At 36.0% G+C, this 24663-nt stretch overlaps 2 protein-coding genes across 2 annotated transcripts; both read left to right on the forward strand.

Moving 5' to 3' along the window:
* The first annotated feature begins 12386 nt into the window (after positions 1 to 12386).
* Positions 12387 to 12913, forward strand: LOC139193312 (malonyl-CoA:anthocyanidin 5-O-glucoside-6''-O-malonyltransferase-like). Its single transcript, XM_070816298.1, has 2 exons — positions 12387 to 12557; positions 12644 to 12913. The coding sequence occupies exons 1-2, from the start codon at positions 12387 to 12389 to the stop codon at positions 12911 to 12913; spliced, it is 441 nt and encodes a 146-aa protein (XP_070672399.1).
* A 5851-nt stretch (positions 12914 to 18764) lies between these two features.
* Positions 18765 to 20372, forward strand: LOC103417104 (myb-related protein 308-like). Its single transcript, NM_001328813.1, is given in 3 exon segments — positions 18765 to 18996; positions 19114 to 19243; positions 19400 to 20372. Coding segments are annotated over 3 exon segments (1104 nt in total). The 5' UTR covers positions 18765 to 18863; the 3' UTR covers positions 20241 to 20372.
* Positions 20373 to 24663: the final 4291 nt, after the last annotated feature.

Consider the following 24663-nt stretch of genomic DNA (forward strand, 5'->3'; position numbering starts at 1 on the left):
AAGGATAAAATAAAGAGTAAAGTGAATATTACTAGGATTAACTTTTTAGCGTAAAAATATGATTATTCGTTAAAGTAAACAGTAGCAAGAACTTTTCGTTAAAGTTTTTAAAAAAAAAAACAAAGATAAATGTACTCAAGCAGAAAATCAGCGCACTGTGAAGGCGAACGTTGATGAAGGTTGGTGCCAACCAACTTGGTGAAGCTGAAGGAGTTGATCCCACCGCACTGGTGGAATCAAATCAGACATAATGAGGAAGCAATTAACAACGCATTACCTTAACCACGTTTAATATCTGCAATCCAAGCCCTCCATCCTTGACTCTGAAAGCACTCCCATTCCACAAATGAAGTTTGAAACGCATTAAACATACGTGACCTTAAATATATGGTATATACTAGCCTCCATGGACGCACTTACGTACGTGCAAAATGTATTTTTTGAATCACAATATGCTACGCGTAATTTACATGTTTTAAATGTATTTATTAATGTAGATGGAAATGAATAATAAATACATTTAATAAAAGAGGTATTTAACTAATCAAAACAACTGAGTACATATTAATAAAAGCAGTCTTTCAATTTCCACCTACATTATATTGAATTTACATTAAGATTAGAAAATAATATTTAATAAACAACTTATTGTTAGCCCATTATGAGGCTAAGTCTACTCTCTCCCCTTAGTGTAGATAACATCGTTTGTTAAAAAAAAAAGATCATTTGACAACTAATTGAATCGCATTATTATGTGCGTGCAAGAAACTTTTTATAACCAGTACTACACACCTCTTAGGTGTTTAAAAATTGAGAAATAATAATTAATAAACAACTGCGTGCAAAAGACATTTTTTGAATCACAGCATATTACGCGCGACTTATACATTTTAAATGTATTTATATGCGTGAATTGCTTCAATATTTTTTTTTTTTGTTTTTTTCTTTTTTTTATCACCAGCGCTACGCACCTCTTAAGATGTTTTGAACACAACATTCATGATTTTTCTTATTTTTATTATATTTTTCTTCCCCTTCACGTGGGCACCGTCAACTTTGTCATTTGTTTATTCTTTTCTCTTCCCTTTTATTTTTTTATTTTTTTCTCTCTTCCCACTTATATTTATATTATTTTGGGCTGGTTTTGGATTTTTTTGGCTGAGGGGCATTTTGGTCCAATTATTTTTGTCGAAGCCAATGACACAAAATCCCACTGTTCACTACCTCTCGCTTTATATATAGATTTGTACCAACCTATCCACTTCCATAATTTGATTGTCATTTGATTCCCATGAGTCACAAATATAAAGAAAATACTTCGGTACTCACCGGAGTGTACCCAATTTACTCACTCTCTTAAGTGGCCTAATAAAAAATAAACATGTGTCATTTTAAAACAACTTGATATGTAGACTATTCCTAGAACAAAACATCCTTAACCACACAACCAAACATCTGACTCCGTCCAATTTTCTCATCCCTCTGCTGCTCTCATCTCCCATGAATGTTCATCTTCACTCAACACAATTTCACCATCGTTCATTTTTCCGAAGAGGGTGTAATTAATTTGAGTTCGACCCATTCTAAACTATGCATCTATTAATTACAATCATTCGTTAAAAGGAAAAACCCTTTAATTCCAATATGAATAAATCGTAACTTGGGAATTTGTGTGTTTATTTGATTTTTGCGACTGCACCTAGGTCAAACCCTACATTGTCTATGTACCCTCATTGAGGGATCAAGTCACTCATAGTTCCTTATGTATTTGTTGGGGTTTGATGCCTTGTGCAGTTTCAGCTTATGCAGGCAACGAGCATTTGATACCTTATGCAGTTTTAGCTCATGCGGGCGAGGACTTTGAGCCATTGGAGCATTTGTTGCCTTATGCAATTTTAGCTCGTGCGGGCGAGGACTTTAAGCCATTGGAGCAAAACGCAGCTTCGTGCCATTTGAGACTTGATACGGCTTCATGCCATTTGAGATTTTCCTTTGGCTTCGTGCCATTTGAGACTTGTTGCGGCTTAATGTCATTTGAATTTGGAGACGCTTCATGCCATTTGTATTTAATGCAACTTTGTACCATTTAGATTTGATGCAGCTTTGTGTCATTTGAAACTTATCGTGGCTTCGTTCTATTTGAAATTTTGACGCGGAATAAATCCACTAATTTGAGATGATAAACCCACCGAGCTTTGTGCTTTGAGATGGTTCACATCACGACATTTGAAGTGACGCTTATCCACCAATTTGATGCCGACATTGTCTTCATAATGTTGACATTGTCTTTATATTTCTTTTCATTTTAATACGCACCGTCCCCTCTCCATTTAATACTTGGCCCAAATTCAAATTCATGCGGTTAGTCATTTATAAAGCCCATATAAATTTGGATGGGGAGTTATAGCTTTGTTTAGATTGCCACGTGAGTGACTTTCCCATTGTCAAGGAAAGAAGACCACATCAACATTTTTAAATTCTACTTTTGATGTAACAAAAGCCTCTTTTGTATTTTTGGCTGGAACTCTTCTTATCTTCCTTTTAAGTTTTAAACTCTTTTTTTTCTTGCACAAAACCCCACTTTAACGGAGAAGAGACAATCATGATTCATGAGTGATGATTTATCAGATGTTCCTGTTAGAGTAATTGAATCACGTTTACAAGGAACAAATGATGCAGACGGCCAGGAAAGATGCACGGCTGCTTGCTTAGTGTAATTATCCCCCTTGCTTCAGACTTTGCCTTCCACTCATTTTGTTCATTGCTTTCACTAGCTCGTCATCTCTCTACCTGCATATTTTGTTAGGCTGAAAACTTATCTCTTTCATTTTTCTTGCATGATTTCTCTTTCCACCATAGGCTTTTCTTCTTGTAGAGTTTGTAATCACTTGGTCAAAGTAAGAACAAAAGTATGGTCCACCTTTCCTTTATGATTATAGGTCTTACACAAATATTTTTCTCAAACATAGCTACACCACCTTTCAAACATAGCTGATGCGCCTTTGACAACACACCTCCGAGCATCGTCCTTGCATAATTGTTGTCTTGCGTTGTAGCAATCACCAAGTCACAAATGGCTGCTGTCTTTTCTTTTTTGTCATGCTCTTGGACTGCGAAGGGGGCGTGCCTTCAACTTCGGCGCCCAACAGCGTCATGGAATTCCCAGACTCCACGAAGCGTGGCCATGTTGCGATGGGAGGTGTGGAAGGACTCGTGGCAGTTAGTTGGGGCTAGGTTGTGGTAGAGATGGAGGACCACAAACGACTTCCTTCTCGGGACGGAGCATGGACGATGAATAGCATCGATCACTTAGATTTGATTGGAACTTCCGGGGTGGTTTAGACCACCCCGAAGAAATTCATGGGACTAACAGCAGGGACAAGGGGCGTCTCGGACTGCTCATTTTTCTTCTCGGTATAGAAGAACTTGCTGGGCAGAGGGAGGAGGACTGCAGCATCGTTGCAACATCCTTTTGGGCTTCCATTTAACGTCGGCGACGATGCTGCAATGTCTCCATTAGTGTTGTTAAAGTGTTAGTGATCGACGACTTGAATTTGTAGCGTGGATGTCGATGGTTGGCAGGATGGACTTGCTAGTCAGAGAAGTCACAACATGGTCGCTGTTGGTGGCAGAGGCGATGGTTTCTTTGCTGTTGTTGGCGGAGAAGACGGCAAATATCTTCAATGGTGGAGAAGAAGAATGAGTATTCCGTGGCTGGAAGAGTTGACAACAACAAGGATGGAGAAGGTGGCAAATGTCTCCATTGGTGGAGAGGAGGAAAGAGCAAGCCCAATGACAGGTTTGGGGGGTCGATGTGAATTGTGTAAGTTTGTGAGTGTCAAGGAGAACGACTTCTGTTTCTCACTCTAACCCATGTTTCGGTTATGGGTTATCACGTGGAGAAGATTAAGCTATTACTTGACTGAGATTAAGAGTCCTAATATGCAACTATTATTGGTAAACCTTATCACGTTTTGACAAAGAATTCAACAGCAAGTAGGACTATTGTGAAACCCTAATAATATCCGGGTATCAGTTGATAGGCCTGATATCAAGGATGATTGGCTATATATTAGGAGGTCCCTGCACTCACAGTATTTCTTCCATTACGTGCGAACCCTATTCTAGCAGGAACTTTAGGCTGCTGAGTGTAGAAGATCTCTTTTCATCCTTCTGCAGAAATGTCGAGCTCTTCCTCAGGTAAGCACTCACTTCTCTCATGTATGCATGTTCATATATGTATGTGGTTCTATACATGCAGTCAGTTATACTCTTACATGTGGTATCAGAGCAATCACTGTCATGTTTAGAATCCTTACGCAAGACCCTGATTAAACAAGTTGTGATCCTGATAAAAGTCTTCCGCATATTGAAACTGATGTTTTATTGATGATTATCATTGTATGTTAGTCTATTCAACTCGCATCCATGTTTCACTTATACATAGACGCACACATAAACATATATATATATATATATATATGTATGTTCTGCAAAGTTTATTCCTCAGAAAATGAAGAAGAATCTCCGGTACTTGAAGAACTAAAGGTTACTATCACTAATGACTTTACATACAAACCATTTTGTGAATCATGATCAATTTCGACTCAAAAGTGTTAAAATTGCCTAGCGAATGTGAAACCTTGTATTTCAATTGTGCAAATCCTAATATAATCAGTTTTCGATCTAAAGATGTGACTGGTATTATATGTTTTACGATGCCATTAATTGTTCATATTTTGGACTCTTAATGATGAGCTTATGAGAACAAGTAACATATAATTATGGTTGATGCAGCCATGACTTCTCTCAACTTCTCTAACATTGAAACCCTAACGGGTTCCAATTACAAGAAATGGAAAGAGGACTTGGAGATAGCCCTTGGCATGATGGATTTTGACTTGGCTCTAAGGGAGGACAAGCCTGCTGCACTGACTGTTGAAAGCACAGCAGAACAAAAGTCGAAGTCTGCTCAATGGGAGAAGGCAAACAGGATGGCCCTTATGATTATGAGAAGGTCCATGACAAGCAGCGTGAAAGGTGGCATTCCAAAGAGTGACAGTGCAAAAACATTCTTTGACGCCATAGGGAACAAGTTCAAGGAATCTGAAAATGCTGAAACTGGAAATTTTCTCACGAAATTGACATCCATGAAGTTCGACGGTGTTGGGAGTGTGAGAGAACACATTCTGAAAATGTCAGACATCGCACAAAAGCTGAAAGAACTGGAGCATCCATTGACAGACCAGTTTTTGGTGCATATGGCACTGAATTCCTTGCCTGCACAGTATGGCCAGCTAAAGGTGTCGTACAACACTCAGAAAGCAACCTGGGATATTGATGACTTAATTTCCATGTGTGCACAGGAAGAGTTGAGGCTGTCAACTGATAAAATTGAGACTGTGAACTTTGTTCACAATGCAAAGGGCAAACATGTGGCTGTTGATCAGTCATCTATGACTGCTGGTAAGCAGAAGAAAAATTCAACCTTTTCTTCTTTTAAAAATACTAACCCTCTTAAACGATCTCAAAAATTTAAAGTCACAACTGAAGCTCTTAAGCCTTGTTATTTCTGCAAAGAAGTCGGCCATCTAAGGAAAGATTGCACTGGTTTTAAAAACTGGCTGGTTAAGAAAGGTAATGAAATAAATGTTTTTGTTTGTTTCGAGTCCAACTTGATTTATGTTCCTCCTTTTAGTTGGTGGTTTGATACTGGCTGTTCAATTCACATTACGAATACCTTGCAGGGCTTCTCAAAACTAAAGGAGAAAAATAATGAGATTTACAATGTTTTCGTTGGGAATGGGAGCAAGGTAGCAGTCGAGTCCATTGGCAGTGTTTCATTAAAGCTTTCTTCTAGTTTCATTTTATTTTTAAGTCCAGTACTCTATGTACCTTCTATGAGAAGGAATTTGATTTCAGCTTCTAAGTTAGTTAAATCAGGTTATACTTTTGTTGGTGACAATGAAAGTGTAAGACTTTTTCATTCAAATAAATTGGATACCTTGCTCGGATATGCTTCTCTTCAAGTTGATATGTGGCAGCTTCAATGTGATTATTTACATGAATGTTTTACTGTCTGTCACATTGGTTCCAAAAGATTATTTCAAAGTGATGATTCTCCCACTCTTTGGCATAAAAGACTCGGTCACATATTCAAAGAAAGACTTGTGATTTTATCAAAACAAAATCTTATACCAAAACTTGATTATGGAAGTTTACCTACTTGTATCGACTGTTTTAAAGGGAAAATGACCAATACCAGAAAATTAGGATCCACAAGAAGTAACCAGCTTTTAGAAATAATACACACCGATGTTTGTGGCCCTTTCCCAAATAAAACCATATGTGGTAACTCATATTTTGTCACCTTCATTGACGATTTTTCAAGATACTGTTATATTTTTCTCATAGCTGAAAAGTCTTCTGTTCTTGACTGTTTTAAAATATATAAACATGAGGTTGAAAAACAACTTGAGAAGAATATTAAAATTGTGAGATCGGATAGGGGTGGTGAGTATTTTGGCAGGTTTACAGAGACTGGACAACACAAGGTAGCCTTTGCACAATATCTTGAAGCATCAGGAATCGTTGCACAGTATACTACTCCAGGCACTCCGCATCAAAACGGCGTGGCAGAACGGAAAAATAGGACTCTGAAAGACATGGTTCGATCCATGTTTTCAAGGTCCAAACTTCCAATTTTTCTCTGGGGAGAAGCACTCAAAACAGCCAACTATACACTGAATAGGGTCCCAAGCAAATCTGTCCAAGTTGTACCCTTCGAAGCTTGGACAGGTAGGAAGCCAAGCTTCAACCATTTCCATGTCTGGGGATGTAGGGCTGAGGCTCGGTTTTACAACCCTCAAGAAAGAAAATTAGATCCTCGAACTGTAAGTTGCAGATTCATTGGCTATGCTGAGAAGTCTAAAGGCTTCAAATTCTATTGTTCGGATTCCCACACTAGAATACAAGAAACCAACAATGCAAAGTTCATTGAGGATTTAGAAGAAGATATTGTGCAACATAACAACACATATTTTGAAGAGATTGGAGATGATTGTGATCAAGCTTCAGCAACCATGCATGCACCGTTGCTTGTTGACCAAGGAAGCTTGTATTCCCTTCCAGTTGTTCTTCCAAATGCTCAATCACAAGATACCACGTTCATTCCAGAACCTGCCCAGCCACCGGTGGACAATTATGATACTGAACAACCAGTGCCTGAGCAACAAATTCCTGACCCCGATGTTGATCAGTCTCTACATCAAGTGCAGTTGCCCTTAAGACAGTCTAATAGGCAAAGAAAGCCTGTGATTCTCCCAGATTTTGTCTATTTACAAGAGACTGAATACAACATTGGCGATGAAGACGATCCCATCACATTTCATCAAGCTGTCAACAGCTCAAAAGCAGAATTATGGCAGGATGCAATGGCTGAAGAACTTGCAGCTATGGAAAAGAATAAAGTTTGGACGTTGGTGCCACTTCCATGCAATGCCAAACCCATTGGGTGCAAGTGGGTTTTCAAAACCAAAAGAAATGCAGTGGGAAAGGTTGAACGACATAAAGCTAGGCTCGTAGCTAAGGGTTTTACACAAAGAGAAGGCATTGACTATAATGAAACCTTCTCTCCAGTTTCATCCAAAGACTCTCTAAGGGTGATTATGGCCTTAACTGCTCATTTCAACCTGGAATTACATCAAATGGATGTAAAGTCCGCATTTCTTAATGGAGATTTGTTCGAAGAAATAGTAATGGTTCAACCACCAGGTTTTGTGGAGGAAGGGAAGGAGTCCATGGTCTGCAGGCTCAACAAATCTATCTATGGCTTAAAACAATCATCCAGGCAATGGTACATTAAGTTTGATCAAGTTGTTGCTGCTTTTGGTTTTGAAGAAAACAAAATTAATGACTGTATATACCTCAAGGTCAGTGGCTCGAAATTTATATTCTTGGTACTATATGTTGACGATATTCTATTAGCTAGCTCCGATTCAAATCTTCTACACACAACCAAAGGCATGTTGACTGAGAGTTTTGATATGAAAGATCTTGGTGAGGCACATTTTGTTCTTGGTATTGAAATAGAGAGAGATAGATCCAAGAGAATGCTAAGATTATCACAGAAGACTTATATTGACAGAATCTTGAAAAGATTTAATATGGAGAAATGCGCAGGTGGCGAGCTTCCAATTGCAAAAGGGGATAAGCTAAGCACTGATCAATGTCCCAAAAATGATCTTGAAAAGAATGAGATGAAGGATAAGCCTTATGCTTCACTTGTTGGCAGCATCATGTATGCCCAAGTTTGCACTAGGCCTGATCTGGGATTTGCAGTCAGTGTCCTAGGGCGTTTTCAATCTAACCCTGGGAATACTCATTGGACTGCAGCTAAGAAAGTACTAAGGTATTTAAAGAAAACTAGAAACCTGACACTAGTGTATCGACAAGTTGAACAGTTAAAAATGGTTGCATACTCGGATTCAGACTTAGCTGGCTGTGTGGATGAAAGAAAATCTACAAGTGGGTATGTTTTTCTTCTTGCTGATGGTGCCATCTCGTGGAAAAGTTCCAAGCAAAAGGTGATTGCTTCCTCAACTATGGAGGCAGAGTTTATTGGTTGCTATACTGCCACCAAACAAGCAATCTGGTTGAGGAACTTTATTATGGGACTAAAGGTTGTGGACTCGATAGAAAGACCTATCACTATTTTTTGTGACAACAAGGCTGCAGTCTTCTTTTCCAGAAATAACAAGAGATCCATTGCTTGCAGACTAATGGATATTAAGTACTTGCGTGTAAGAGATGAAGTCAGAAAAGGGCTGATCAACATAGTTCATATAGGAACTAATGCCATGATAGCTGATCCAATGACTAAAGGCTTACCAGTGGGAGTGTTCAAGAAACATGTTCACAACATGGGTATGCGAGAAGATTTTGATTCTGTTGATGAGTGGGAGCAATATATTCCACTTGGTTCTGTTAATAAGTGGAAGTAGTAACTCACTCATTGTTTCGTTATGTTTCTTGCTAATTGGATGTTTTCATGATGTTTTATGCTCATAACTATCTTATTGAAATTATATGAGCCATGTGTTAGCACGCGGCTCGGTTCAGGAGTTGAATTTTGTTTATCAACCTGAAGTATTTTGAATTTTGTCAAACAACACAGTGCTCATAGTTTGAATGCTTGTGACGATAAAACGCACATGTAGAAGGAATTACATACTGTGTTTATGGTTCAGTATTTAAAGCTATGAGTGACAGGTTGTTAAAGGTAAACTTGCAGTTACTATGGACTAGTGATCACCTTAATCTCGATCAAAGTAATGTCGTTCTTCTTGGACACTCAAGTGGGAGAATGTAAGTTTGTGAGTGTCAAGGAGAACGACTTCTGTTTCTCACTCTAACCTATGTTTCGGTTATGGGTTATCACGTGGAGAAGATTAAGCTATTACTTGGCTGAGATTAAGAGTCCTAATATGCAACTATTATTGGTAAACCTTATCACGTTTTGACAAAGAATTCAACATCAAGTAGGACTATTGTGAAACCCTAATAATATCCGGGTATCAGTTGATAGGCCTGATATCAAGGATGATTAGCTATATATTAGGAGGTCCCTGCACTCACAGTATTCCTTCCATTACGTGCGAACCCTATTCTAGCAAGAACTTTAGGCTGCTGAGTGTAGAAGATCTCTTTTCATCCTTCTGCAGAAATGTCGAGCTCTTCCTCAGGTAAGCACTCACTTCTCTCATGTATGCATGTTCATATATGTATGTGGTTCTATACATGCAGTCAGTTATACTCTTACAAATTGGTGGTGCATGTTTCCACCACCATCTTCTTTGCTTAGGTCAAACAAGAAGAAGAGGAAACCTCCTCTTTTTTTTTTTTTTTTTTTTTTTGCAAAAGACGACAGGAACTTCCCAATAAAAATCAAGTATCCATTATAAAAATGTAATACCTTTTTAAGCTTTCTTCTCTTTCTTTGGCTTCTTGTTGATGTTCATTTTCTCTTTCTTTTGCTGCTTGTCTTCTTTTTTTGTCGATTTCTTCTCCGTGTGCTTCTCAATTTCTGCAGCGTTTTCTGGTTACTCTTCCCCCTTCCACTCTCCCTGTGCCTTCCCCCTTTTATAGACACAAGGAGTAGTTTCATTAACTTCTTCTATTTTTTGTAACATGTTCTACTTTCCCGGGGTGTGGGGAAGTTGAGGAAGGCTATCACTTTACTGCGTTGAGAACGTGAGAGCTTAGGAGAGTTCTGGATAGACAAGAACTCTATTTTTGTGGTTTGTGGACTGTTTCTGTCCTTTTATATATATATATATATATATATATATCAACCTTATTTCTAGTCGGTCCACGTTTTGGACTGCTATTTTTTTTTTAATAAAGTGTCCCCATTTTTATAAAACTTGCTAATATATTTTCTCTATGAAAATATATGGCTCAACACCTCCAATCGTCGACTTCATCTCCGCTCCTTTCTCCAACCGTTAGCCCTACTCTTCCAACTGTCAACAAAAAAGACACACCTCCACTCTATCCATCCCTCCTCCGTCAATCTGAACTCCATGCTCTTCGATCAGCAAGTGATTTCGATTTGACCATAAAAAAAGCAAGTGAATTGGACAAAAAAAAAAAAAAATTTAGTCAACCTATAACAGACGGAGAACCTTTGATGACAAAGGATAAGAGACATGGGTGGTTGGGAAGACGGAGAACCTTTGGTGGATCTGCCATGGTATCAACAAAGGTGAAGTAAGAAGGCATGGAGATGGTTGCCGGAGAAGGAGAAGGAATGGGCTGGGCAAGGAAAGAAGATGGAGAAGAAGAGAGGTGTTTGGTCTCGGGTACAAAATGTGTTTGGTTACAGAGATAGAAAAATATTAGAAGAGAGTTAAAATGCTAGGTGTTTTAAATTTATTGGGCCATGTAGGATGGTTAGTAAATTAGGTACTCCCTGAAGGGAAAAGGATCTAGCGAGGATTCTTTTCCTAGGAATCCTAGGGATCATGTGATCATGTCTGTTCATCGTACATTGTGTGGTCAATTTTGGTTAAGTACTATTTATATTTAAATTTTAAATGATTTTTTATCGCACGATGTATGATGAACGGACACGATCACGAGATTCTTAGGATTCCCAAGAAAAGGATTCCGCGATGATCCTTTTCCCTCCCTAGAGAGTACCCAAGTAGTATCCCAAATGTAAAATCAAGAGTTTGAAAGGCATTAAACATAAGTGACCTTAAATATAGGGTATATATTTGTACCAACCTGTCCACTTCCATAATCTGACTGTCATTTGATTCCCATGACACAATATGAAATCAAGAATTTATGCAATTCATGTTATCTTGGCAAGATGAAATTTGTGTTTATAAATACTTCAACTCTTTTTTTTTTTTTTGGGTGAACAATAACTCTTTATTACTTTGATTTGTAGTATTGTTTCCTAAGCTAGTCTAATGGCTTGCACATTTAAGGTCTTAGAGCAACGCAAGGTCTCTCCACCAAAAGATTCAGTTCCTACAACCTCTCTTCCCCTCATATTTTTGGACATACCTTGGCTTGGCTTGGCTTGCTACAACCTGTCCAACGCCTCTACTTCTATGAATCCCCCCACCTATCTCACCATTTCATACAAATTCTCCTTCCATCACTTAAACACTCTCTCTCCCTCACTCTCCAGCACTTCTTCCCGCTCTCTGGAAACCTCACTTGTCCCCCTCCTCCCCCCATGCCTTACACCCACTACACCGCCAACGAGTCTTCTGTCAAATTCACCATTGTTGAGTCCACTGCCAACTTCGCCCATCTTATAGGCAACCACCTAAGACATATCCAAGAATTCCATCACCTTGTTCCCCATTTGCCCAATTTTAATAATTTGGACTCTTATTCCAATTCCAATGACACAACCACATTTGTACTTCCTATTCTTGCATTACAAGCAACAATTTCCCCAAACTCTGGCTTATGCATTTCCATAGCGTATCGCCACGTTGTGGATGGACGGACTGCTAATCATTTCATGAAATGTTGGGCTTCCGTTTATAAGTCAGGAGGAGACTTATCTTGTATACATGAATCACCTCCTATCTATGATAGAGATTTTATCAGAACCCCAAAAGATTATGAGCCGATTTTGTTCAATCAATACATCGGTTTGAGATCAACATGGAAAAATCATGACAAGGGCAAGCCTTCTTCCATTTTCGTAGACAATTTTCGTGCAACATTTGTACTAGGAAGAGAAAATATTCAAGCCCTGAAACAGTTTGTGTTGACTTAAATGCAAGAATTACAATGAACCAACCCCAAAGCGGTTGACAAAATTTGTAGTCACATGTGGTTTTGTGTGGGTGTGCTTGATGAAGGCACTAGATGGTAGAGAAACAGCGGTGACTTCAATGAAGGGTGATGACCTCTTACGCATAAGGTTTGCAGCAGATATCCGAAGCCTCTTTCAAAGTCCAGTGCCCATCACCTATTTCGGAAACTGCTTGTCAGCATGTTATGTGGCAGAGAAAGAGCGAGAGATAGTGGCGTAGTATGGGATTGTTAAGGCCGTGAAGGCCTTGGAGGGTGCAATTTTTGAGCTGAAAAATGGAGATCTTGAGGGTTAAAGAGGATGGTTCCGTCTCGAGGGAAGTTAGTTGTAGCAGAAAGTGGTGTAGCCATTGCTAGATCGCCAACGTTGGGAGTTTATGGGACTGATTTTGGATGGGGAAGAGCAAAGAAAGTGGAGGTGGTTCACTTTGTTAATTCAACAGTTTTTTCTCTTGCAGAGAGTGGAGATGAGGAGGAGGACGGCATTGAGGTTGGCTTGGCGCTACCAAGGGCTACAATGGATGCATTTACTTCTTTGTTTGAACAAGGTCTGCGAATTTTCCGCTAAAATATGGATACTTTAATTTCATTTACATTTGAGATAAATTTTAGTGTGTGACAGAGGTACAAAAAAATAATCAGTCATGCAATATTTCTTGGGGGCATTTGAGCATGATCCTTTTGGATCATCTCCTTGAATGGAGTGTGGTTCTGGGTTTTGCTTTCTTAGGATTTTTATATGTATGGGGGCTTATGGTGCTGTCGTTAGTGCCTCATGGTGGTTGATGCGACGAACTTCATAGCAGTGGCTGTTAGGATAAGGGTTTTTATGCCTCTTTGTTGGGCTTAATGTTTAGGGTCATTGCCTTATGTTTCTAGTCTGGTTTGTTATTTGATAGGCCTATTTGTGGGTTCTATGCTTCTATGACTATTTTAGCACCTCTGGATTCGTATTTTGTGGACCTTAATATGCTTGAATTGAGGCTTGTTTCTGATGCGTCTTGTCTCTGCATGTTCTTAATGAAATATATTGAAAAAATTGGCTAAAATGATTATAATTTAACTCTCAATTTTTGTTGACCAATATTAAATATTGACGTAGCATGAAGCTAAAGGATTACAAGCGTAATTCTTTGAAGAGAAAAATTCTGGAGTCCACCCAGTTTTTGAGAGAAATCTCAAAAAGTTTGTTTGGTTAATGATTGAAAGATGAATTACATTGGGAGCCAATCGACTTAAAAAGACATAAGCACAACACTGGGGAAGCTCATGAGCCTTAGGAAATTAAACAACATGAATTTAGACGAAAATTAAAAAGTCCGAAATTTATTGCAAACTTTATTTTGTAGTTTTAGAAGTCTAAAACTTTGGATGGCCTTAAACAAAGGGGACCCAGTATAATCATGAGTCTTGTTCTGCTCGCAATTCTCTTAAAGAACGAGCGCCCAATTCTGACACAAAAATATTTCTTGCAGCCTTTTCTATCACCATATTGATTGAATTCAATATTTTCCAACTTCAATTTTTTTCCAAAATTTGAAACATTTTATTTTCTTTATATTTCTCCATCATATTTGACCCATATCTTGTCTTACATCTGATTCCTCCACTTGAAATGATCTTGATAGCAATAGACTACAACTCCCTTGTAAAGCAAATAAATTCTTCAACTCGAGAAACCCCAACTTTCAGTGTACTTAGGTGAAATAATCACAAAATTAATTCCATAAACAAGATTAAAATATGCCAATCAATAATCAAAATATTTTTCCTTCCCCAATGTTCTTGTTTGGTCAACAATGGAATTTAACTCCAATTTATTAGATTGTTGATCCTTCATAGCCATAAACATTTAGAATCACCCATACCTTGAATTTCTTGAGTCTCCACTTGTTGAGTTGTCATGTTTTGGGAGATCTCCTACAACAAGATTCTCAACAAGCCAAATTACTTGTTTTTTTTCTTCCACCTTGATCTCCACCATTTCTTGGCGTGATGAAATATCAGTCTCCATCATTTTAGTTTCTTTTCTAATGATCGCTTGACCCATCATTTCTAAATACAATTTATAGAAATCGAGAAAGAATTATTTAACCCTTAGTTATTTCAACCAATGCCAAGTTTTGATAGAATTTTTACCTAGTTGTTGCCTAGCCCCTTGTATTTGATCCCACCATAACCGCACATCACCATCTAAACAAGAAGCAACCATTTTCACCATCCTCCTTTCCGGAATTTGTTGTGTCTTGAAAGACCCACAAGAGAAAATCTTCAATGGAATCACTTCCCAGGAAAATAGAATTACCTTCAACATCAATAGATGATGTCAGTTGTGGGCAAATCTCATACCGTGTTCATCTTCAATATTTCGTACTCCCTTACAAACAACGTTGCTTGTATATGGTCCGATATCCTAGTGGATAGGATGTTGAGTTTATACTCATGCGTCTCGGATTTGAAACTTCCCCTCTCCTAAATTAATGTAATAGGCTCGAACCCTCCCCCTCCCCTTAATAATAGTAAATTAAACATAAAAAAAAATGTCGCTTAGGGTGTTGCTGCTCCCACGATTGATTGCCAATTGATGCAGAACGAGTAGAGGGATCCGAAATTTATTCCAAGCTGACTTGTTATACGCCCAATTCTAACACCAGAATATTTTTTGTCCTCATATCGATTGAACCCAGTATTTTCCCACTTTAATTCTTCTTTTCCAGAAATTGAAACATTTTAATTTTTTTTTTGTCGGCATTGACCTATATCTTGTCCTACATTAATTACCGGTGACATAACAATCAAGTATTCACTACACGATTTGATATTGAAAGTATGTGAAAACCAAATAATTTCATTGAGACTTGTAAAATAATCATTTTGACCAATTTCTGCAATATTTCCGACAAAAAAGGCTTCAGATGCTAAATGCATAATAAAATACTAAATCTTTGTTCTCTAATATTTGAGCTTAGCTAATATTGTTTGTTCAAAAAAAAAATATTTGAGCTTAGCTTAACCAATTATTAAGACAGAGCCTAGTGAATGAAAACAAAAAAGAGGTTGGACACAGACCAGCTTCCATTCATTCAGCATGCCACTATGGAAACCAAAAAACAAAAGAAAAAGTCGATAAAAGTGCGAGCATATTGAAGCCAATAAAAAAAAGAAGGAATTATGTGAAAGGCAATAATGAGAGATTAAAATACAATCCCATGCATCTCATACATTTTCTTAGACTATTAATAATTTGCAAGGCCCCGTATCGCATACATATTATTGTATAATACTCAGATTTTCCCTGCATGCGCACACCACTAATCCCATGCATTAATATAATCAATTATATATCTATGATGTCACTGTCCACATCATCAAAATATATTTGAAGGAACAGCACAGTGGCCAACAAAAAAAAAATTAAAAAGGTTGATCAACACCAGAACAACCACTAACTTCGATCAGTTGCGTGTAATTTTGCCATGCATTGCATACAATTTTGGTACCACAATTCTAATCCACGTGTTTACAAGTGACAACAGCTGAGGCCTCATGAGGGGGGTCAACTCTTCATGCAGATTCTCTGTATATTAATCTCTGTAATTATTCAATCCTCAAATTTGTAGTATACAACTTTAGATTTCATACTGTCATACACAACAACTACGTATAAATAATGTGCATGGATGTATAGAAAATTCAGGGATCGACCTGTGACTCTATTACGTCCACAAAACTTAGATCACATTTCTCATTTAAAAACCCTAAATCGATCATGCCCTCAGAAGATACAAGATGAGGAGAACCAGTTGATATATATTCAAAGTTTGTTGGGAATTTTGAAGGCCACACATCAACAAAAGTTAGCTATCAACGATCATACGATACAATTAATTAACTACCAAATTTTATATAGTATAATTTACCAACCCTAGATTTGTGACAAGTAATTACCTAAACTGGTATAATGTGTACGTCTAGTATAAGGCATGCATCAAGTTCATGATCGTAAACCCTTTAAAGCAATTCTAGTGACGAAGGACGACTTGGAAAACTTTCCAGGACCACAGATATGGATTTATGATACATAGGTATGCATGATCTGGCCGAATTGATGAAATCAGTTTCGGGCACATGTCTGCGGCCATAAACGTGTGATTGAAAGCTCGATCGACCTCTAATCTAAATAAAAATTAAATTAAGTGATGGCTAACATGTATGTCTAATAGACACCAAACAGGGGACAAAGATAAAATTATGATTTGCTTAAAATTATTTTATTATGAGGCATGTACTATAATATTGTAAGGTATGAGCTGAATTGAACTAGCAGCTTCTTCTTTGAAATTCAACGGCTGATATCATATATTTGAACAAATGATCCTTATATAGTTACATACGAATATTTTAAGGGGTAGAAAAACAGCAGATCGATATTCATATTCTTCTAGATTTTCGCTTTTGGGAAGAAAGAAGAAAGATAGTGAAAACTGCAAAGCAAAGTGAAACAAGCAAGAAAGCTGCAGCAGCATTTTGACCTCTCGATGCAAAATCTTAGTAGATAAATATTATAAGATAGTATTTGACCAATTCGGGTAATGTTAGATAGAGGTGGATGGACTGTAGCACCTGATTTTCAATGACTCATTTGATTTTGCAGATGGAGAGAGAGTACCTTGCCCTTACAATGCTACTGCGCGCAGATGACAGAAACTCTACGCACAGAGGACATTTGTCAGTTTTGAGATGGCTTTGATATGGGTTGACTTTATTGTTGGAAAGTAGGAAGTATACCTTGCTATGTGGCTTCATCTTAATGGTGTGTTTTAGAATACGTTCCAGCTTGGAAAGTTAGCAACGAGGTGTAACATGTGTGAACAAAGACGACACATCATCTTCAACTCGTCTTGAACTTTTAATTTCAAGACTTTATTTTCACAAATAATAAGATAACTAGAACTAAATTTATCTATATTACAAGAATTAGAGGGTTTGAAACTAAATACGGTGAGTTGAAGAGGAATACTCTATTCATTCAAATAGACCATCACTTGTGAGTTTTCAAGATTTATCATTTTTGACCAAATTTTTTTTCAATTTATGGATTTGTTGTCACCTATAGTCCGTCATATGTAAAATAGAATGTTGATATATCATCTAATTATAAGTATATTATAGCCAACAAGAGCAATACGTTTCAAATGTAGAGAAATTTTAACAATAAGTTAAAATTTCTCAAAATGAATCCAACGAGCATTTTATGTTCAAATTTCTTCTACCCGTATGATAAAAATGGCATACATATGTAGATTCCATAGAGAAATAGAGACGAAGAGATACAAATGCATGTTGGTTTTTTCGAGTATAGTGATAGGATAGTATGGACACAAATTGTTGGAATGTAGTTCTTTTTCTTTCTGTTTTCTTTGGTTAACGAAACACACAAAAAGGTTAGGTTCCAATCAATCAATCTTAAAACATGGCAAACATTACCGTATGTTCCTAAATATGTCAACATACAACTGAAATTTTGTCAATTGTTGTAGGACCAAGTAGAGAAGTTATTTTCAATTATTCATTGTAGATTCCAACCAATCAAGAAATTAACTGCACTTTTAGAAATAAATGACAATGTTTTAAAAGATGGTCAAAATATTCAATATTATCATGACAAAAAAAAAAAAACGCAACATCGATCAAGGGTTTCGCTTTCTTCCCTTTCATATATATAATGTATTTTAACACAACAAATAAAAATGTATTTTGATTAATTAGACATAAATAATTGTGGATCTAGGAGCTAGCATCATTGACCATGCTGATGATAGCCCGACGTAAATAAAGTTAATAAGCTTTGCCTTCCTAGCCTTCATGAGCAAGTAATCTCAGAATCAGAAAGTTGATAGAAAAGGATCAAACACTTAAAGAAACACGAAATTGCAAAAAACAGAAGGTCGATCAAGCTTTTCTTGTTGTTGATCAGCAGATCTAACAACCTTACCGTCCTATCCTTTTCATGAGCACTACTTTAACAAACTACAAGATTTGGGTTTAATGATGGAGAAAAAGATAAAAAGGTCAACCCCATAAGGCTAAAACCCAAAAGCGTAGTTTGTAGTATTATCTGCTGTGACTTCTCGGGCACAATTATATCCAAGCATGACTCTCTTAATTTACTTGGGTTCATTCTTTTTTTTTTTTTCTTTTTCTATTTTTTTTTTTAACGTGGGCTTATGACATAACTAAATATTATACATATTGCATTCATATTCCCTGTACTGCAGATAAATGGACATGTGTCCTCAGGCCGGGGCCAAATCCCTTTTGACTTCAAAAATGTTTCTCAAACTTCACCCCTTTCCACTATATAAAGGCCTCATCTTTCCCTTTTGATCAGCAACTTAAACTGCTTTCTGATTCTAAAGTCACAAAGTACCCTTTTCTATCCTAGTAAGTACTTTTGGAAACTCATCCTCCACCTCCACATCAAGTTAGATAACAGAACCAACTGTACCACTGCAAATATGGGAAGAGCTCCTTGCTGTGATAAAAATGGACTCAAGAAAGGTCCATGGACAACTGAAGAAGATGCCATGCTAGTGAATTATATTCAGAAGCATGGACCTGGAAATTGGAGAAACCTTCCAAAGAATGCAGGTATACACAATGTTCATCAAACAGTTGTTTTTTTCTTTTGTTAATAATAAACAAACTGTCATCGATGAGATTTAAACTATCAGCTTAATTAATGATTTGTTGTGAAAAATTGTATAGGACTCCAGAGATGCGGGAAGAGTTGCCGCCTCAGATGGACTAACTACCTTAGACCTGATATAAAGAGAGGAAGGTTCTCCTTTGAAGAAGAAGAGACTATAATCCAACTACATAGCATCCTTGGAAACAAGTAAGCTTATGTTTAATTGAAATTTAATTAACCGTACAAATTGCTAAACAAATTGTTGAAGTATTTTAGGGTTTCTGACCTCCCAAAATCAAAATGATTTGTAATTAATAATTATATTACATCTTCTGATCAATTTTCTTTTTCCAATAATGTTAGGTGGTCAGCTATTGCTGCTCGCTTGCCAGGAAGGACAGACAATGAAATAAAAAACTACTGGAACACGCACATCCGAAAAAGGCTCCTTCGAATGGGAATTGATCCCGTGACTCATGCTCCACGCATCGATCTTCTTGATCTGTCCTCAATTCTCAGCTCATATGTGTGCAACAACCCAGCTGCTGCACTACTCAATTTGTCAAACTTGTTGAATAGTACCCATCAGCAACAACCACTTGTTAATCCAGAAATGTTAAGGCTAGCAACAAGTCTGTTATCAATCAAACAAGCAAACCCGGAAATGTGTTCCCAAAATTATAATCTCCATCAAAACCAGATTTCCAATTCTCAGGAACAAAATAATCAAGTTCTCCCACCTTTACAATCCAATGATCAGTTTCAAAATCTCATCCAAGGGGGAGACTTTTCTGCTGACATGGCAAAACATCTGATGCAACAGATCAATGTGGAAGGTTTCTCACCAAACATGACCAACTTGAGCTGCCCCCTTTCCCAAGAAAACATAGTCCCCCCGAATTTGAGTGCCGATCATCATCAAACAGCTGTCTCCCAAGCAAACTATGTGCCTTGCAGTACTACTTCTGGTAACCCTGGTCCTGATTTTCCGGAAAATTCATATTTCCAATCTTTTAACTACAACAAGAACCACGATTTCAGCTTCGATTCAGTTATGTCAACGCCTTATTCGAGCCCGACTCCTTTGAATTCATCAGGTACATACATAAACAGCAGCACAGAGGATGAGAAGGAAAGCTATTGCAGCAGCTGGTTAAAGTTTGAAATCCCAGAGAGTACTTTGGACATCAGTGATATCATGTAAAATCTCTTGGTGGTCTCGTAGGCTTAATAATCTTGTACTTTGTGTTTGTAGTTTTGTATTTTCTTGTAGTTGATGTTGTTACTGAAATTCTTTTTTCATTGTTAATTAATACTACAGTCTTTCTTTTTTGTACGTACTAATTAAAATAGCAGTTTCCTATATATAATATATATATCTTAGATATCGATCAAAAGGTAGGGCTTGCATGCGCATTAATTACTAACTAGGGTTCTTCCATGCACGACGACGAAAGTATAAGCATATATAATGTTATCATGTTCTTTGCCAAACTATAGATAATCTTTTTTTTCAAATTAATCTTATATATATATAAATGTGTACTTTTTTGAGAGTTCATCTATTATTATTGGGTACTCTTATCTTGTTAAAGCATCCCCAATGAGGGGCTCTATATGAGGTTAGAAAAGTGGTGAATATAACCCAATTTAGAGCTCCAAGGAATCTTAGCGGCTCTAAAAAAAGAATCTCTCCTAATAAGAGGCATATATCTTTCAGGCTCTATATGAGGCTATATATTTTATTATGTAGTAATTTGATTACGCGGTAAATTTATTATTGTATTAACTTCTCTAAACTTGATTTTTGGACATGTTATCTTAAATTTTAATTTATGAACTTTTTAACCTAAAAATATTCAAATTCTGACAAAGTTAGATTTCATCACTTATGCATCGTTGTAGGATCTCTTATCTCAATCTCATATGTTGGTTTGTTTATATGAAATCAAACAAAATAAGATTTCGTTTCATAACAATCATTGGTTTTGATTATCTTATCACAATCTCATATGTTGGTTTGTTTCTATGAAATCAGATAAGATAAGATAAGATAAGATTTCATTTCATAACAACTATTGGTTTATTTCTCTGATTGACACATTCTCCGAAATCAAACAAGATTTTCATTTCATAACAATCATTGGATTGGATTATCTTATCACAATTTAGTTATGTTATTTGTTTATATTTTCGGTTTAGGTCTCTAAACTACCAATGTTAAATTTCATCAATTTTTTTTATGAATTTTTCATTCTAGAAAATTAAACACGAACACAACATTTTTTCTAATCAATAACACAAAAAATAGTCGTTGTTTGTATATGTTTTTTTAATCAAACAAACAATTGAAAATAAACTCTTAAAATCCTAAACGGTTGAAAAATAAACCCTTAAAATCATTTTTTGGAATTAAAAATGGGGCTCACCCATTTCTAAACAAAAACCAAGACTAGACCCTCAATTTGGTGTGGTCCCCCTACTTTTTTATGCTACCAAGGATTGAAGTTGCTAACCCTTGTGGTGGATATAGCCCCATTTTCCGGCCCATTGAGGATGAAACTTTTCATCAGAGCTACAAATATGGTAGCCTCATGGAGGATAAAGCCCCCATTAAGGATGCTTTTAGAATATGTAATGTGGGCAGCAGGACCATCAATTACGAAGTGAAATGTATTACAGAGAATCAAATGAGAAAGCACTTTGATTTTCTTACTTTGAAGATTTCAAAATTCTCATTCACTACTATCTCCAACATCTCTACGTACAGTAGTACTGGATCCTTTATTTTTCCTTTTCTTAGTTTATGTTGATTGCCAACTTAATAAAACAAAACCCACGGTGTTTTTGTTACATTGTAAGGGAATCATGTTAGCAAATTAAAGAGAGAAATAAGCAAACTAATTGCAAACTTTGAAGTTTATATTATTGGCTAAAAGAAAGAGGAAAACTACATAGAATTGGAAAACTAGTAGATAAAATGAGTAATTATAAAGGAAGCGATCCTAACATTCCAAATCCTACAAAGAATTGGAAAACTAGTAAACAAAGAAATATATAGGGAAATTCTAACTGAACAAACAATGGCGGAGTCAGAAATTATTTGGTGGATGGGCTAAACTAAAATTATTAGTACGAAATCAAATGGTTAAATTTTTTTGTTACTTACAAAAATAAGCCTAAAAACAATCATTTGAAGTAAGAAATTTAACTATGAATAAATCAAGTTTCAACTAGATTTAACAAAGAAAACATTTAAAGTTGCAACTTATAATAGAAAGAAAAATACGTCATCAATCTTGTCATAACAACCTAACAAATAAAAAGAAAAAAAAAACCTATTCAAGTTGTGCCCTTCAATCCTCAATGGAATTGAAATCTTTTGCTATTTTATCTGAATCAATCTTTTATGGCAAGCTATTTTTCAATGTAGACAACCATTGAATCTGCTAGAAAATCACTCTCCATCTTGTTGCGAAATCTTGTTTTAATAAGATTCATTGTTGAAAAAGTTCATTCAGTAAATGCAAAAGGTATATCACTCTCTAATTTATCACCATCATCTCTTTTTCTAAAGAATGAATCGATAGTTCTTAACCTCTTCATCGAACATACGTTGACCTAACAAATTGAACAACAATAACCAAGTTTATATAATAAATTATATTTCTAAAAAGGGTTTTTATATTAACACCCCACAAAATGTTGAATGCACCCCACATTAAAATTTAATATTAAATGACTTATTTACTCTACTATGCAATGACAATTTTGACCTTATTAGGTTTTAAAAAAACATAAAGATTTATAAATACATCCCAAATAACTTTTAGCGTATTATTTATCTTCTCAACTATCAAACATGTTGATTAAGAAAAATTGTTTTGACGAATGGAATACAAAATCGATGTTTCAGGAGCTTCACATGAGGTAAGACTTCATAGTTTTCATTGTTTTAGTGATTTCGATGATATCGATAATTATTTAATCTTGCGTTTGCTGTATTATTTAAACTTCTATATTCATATTCATCTTTTAGTGTTCATATGGTTAGATTCAATCCCTGAAAATAAAAAATGAGTGTTATAAGATTTGAGAAATGTGGGATGTAAAGAAAATGGGGGGTGTATGTACAAAATATAAAATGTATATTGAGAACGTGGGGTGTGGGGTATTATGGGAAAGTAAGTGGGGTGTATTAAGATAATTTTTAAGTGAAAAAGAAAATGTGGGGTATATTAAATTTATGAGGTTTATTCAACAATTTGTGGGGTGTTAATATAATTAGCCTTCTAAAAAGCCTATCAGAAAAAAAAAAATATTAATTTTGAAACTAAACTTTTCAAGTACAAACTCTTAAAATTCAAACAATAAACAAATAAACTTATCAAGAATTAAAAATAAAGTAATCAGAAACTTACATAATGATGAGAAAAATCAATAAACTTTCCCAATTGTAGGCTCAGTATCTGTGAATTGTACACGAATGTCACCGAAACTTTCTGAAAAGTGAAAAAAATCAACCACCGTTTAGCCAAAAGCCGAAAATACATTCTTAAGAAACATGTAAGTACTCATTAAAATGAATAAATTAATAAAAGTTAATAATTACTCCTAAAAACCTAGAACCGTGCGTGACTACTCCCTATGAAACCTAAAATAATAAAATCCTAAAACCTAGTTTTTAAAACTGTGTGACTACTCCCTAGGAAGTCTAAAAATAATAAAATATTAAAACCTATAGACTGCTCGCTAGCAAACCTAGGAAACGTGTTCATAACTTTCGGATTTGGATTGTCTTCTCTGCTATTTCGGTGCCTTTTCCGTACCCTCTTGTTTTGTATTGTCACGGTTAAGCCACGTCAACATTTTATATTATTTTTTTTTATAAAAATAATAAAACAAAAAGAAATAGTAATATAAAATATTGACGTGACTTAACCGTGACCATACACACATACAATCCAAGTCCATAACTTTCACTTAAGTAAACAATTTATATATTTTTTAACCCTTCCTTTTTCTAAAAGTAATCTTAGTGTCAAAACTTTTACTTATTGAGTGGGTTATAATAATTAAAAATAATAAAATAGTTTAAATTATTAGTATTTTTAAACCCAAACAACTAAAATTCTTCTTATACTAGAGCCCACCCTAACCTTGTTACTGCCTCCGCCGTTGTGAACAAACCAAATTTATAACTCCAGATCTAGTAAAAAAATCAATTAACTACCGAAAAACCCATTATTCCAACCTAATTGTAACTCATTTTTGTACCCACACTCACCACTTGGGTAGTATTAATTTGTTAAGAATTTACAGTTGAGCTAATGGCTCAGAATTACATCGATATTGTCTTAACTTGACCACCTGCACAACCCGACAAATATTAGGTTTTATCACAAAAATGTCTCAGTGACTAAAACATTGAATATAAGTTGTAATTTATCTTGTGGTGCGGTACTCTATTCTCCGATGATACTAATCCGAGTGGCTTTGGTTTGGCACATTTTTATTGCTGGATCTTGTAAATTGGCTGTGATTGGTAGGAAGAGTTGAGACAAGTTCTGCATTCCTAATTTTTGTAATTACAACTCAAATCAACAAAAGGCAAACACAAGTATATT

Source organism: Malus domestica, chromosome 17, assembly GCF_042453785.1.
Source record: "Malus domestica chromosome 17, GDT2T_hap1".
Taxonomy (NCBI): domain Eukaryota; kingdom Viridiplantae; phylum Streptophyta; class Magnoliopsida; order Rosales; family Rosaceae; genus Malus; species Malus domestica.

Coding starts and splice junctions, on each gene's coding strand:
- LOC139193312 (XM_070816298.1), top strand. CDS start 12,387: ATGAAGGCACTAGATGGTAGAGAAACAGCGGTGACTTCAATGAAGGGT. Junction 12,558..12,643: donor CAGAGAAAGAGCGAGAGATA/GTGGCGTAGTAT, acceptor TGAGGGTTAAAG/AGGATGGTTCCGTCTCGAGG.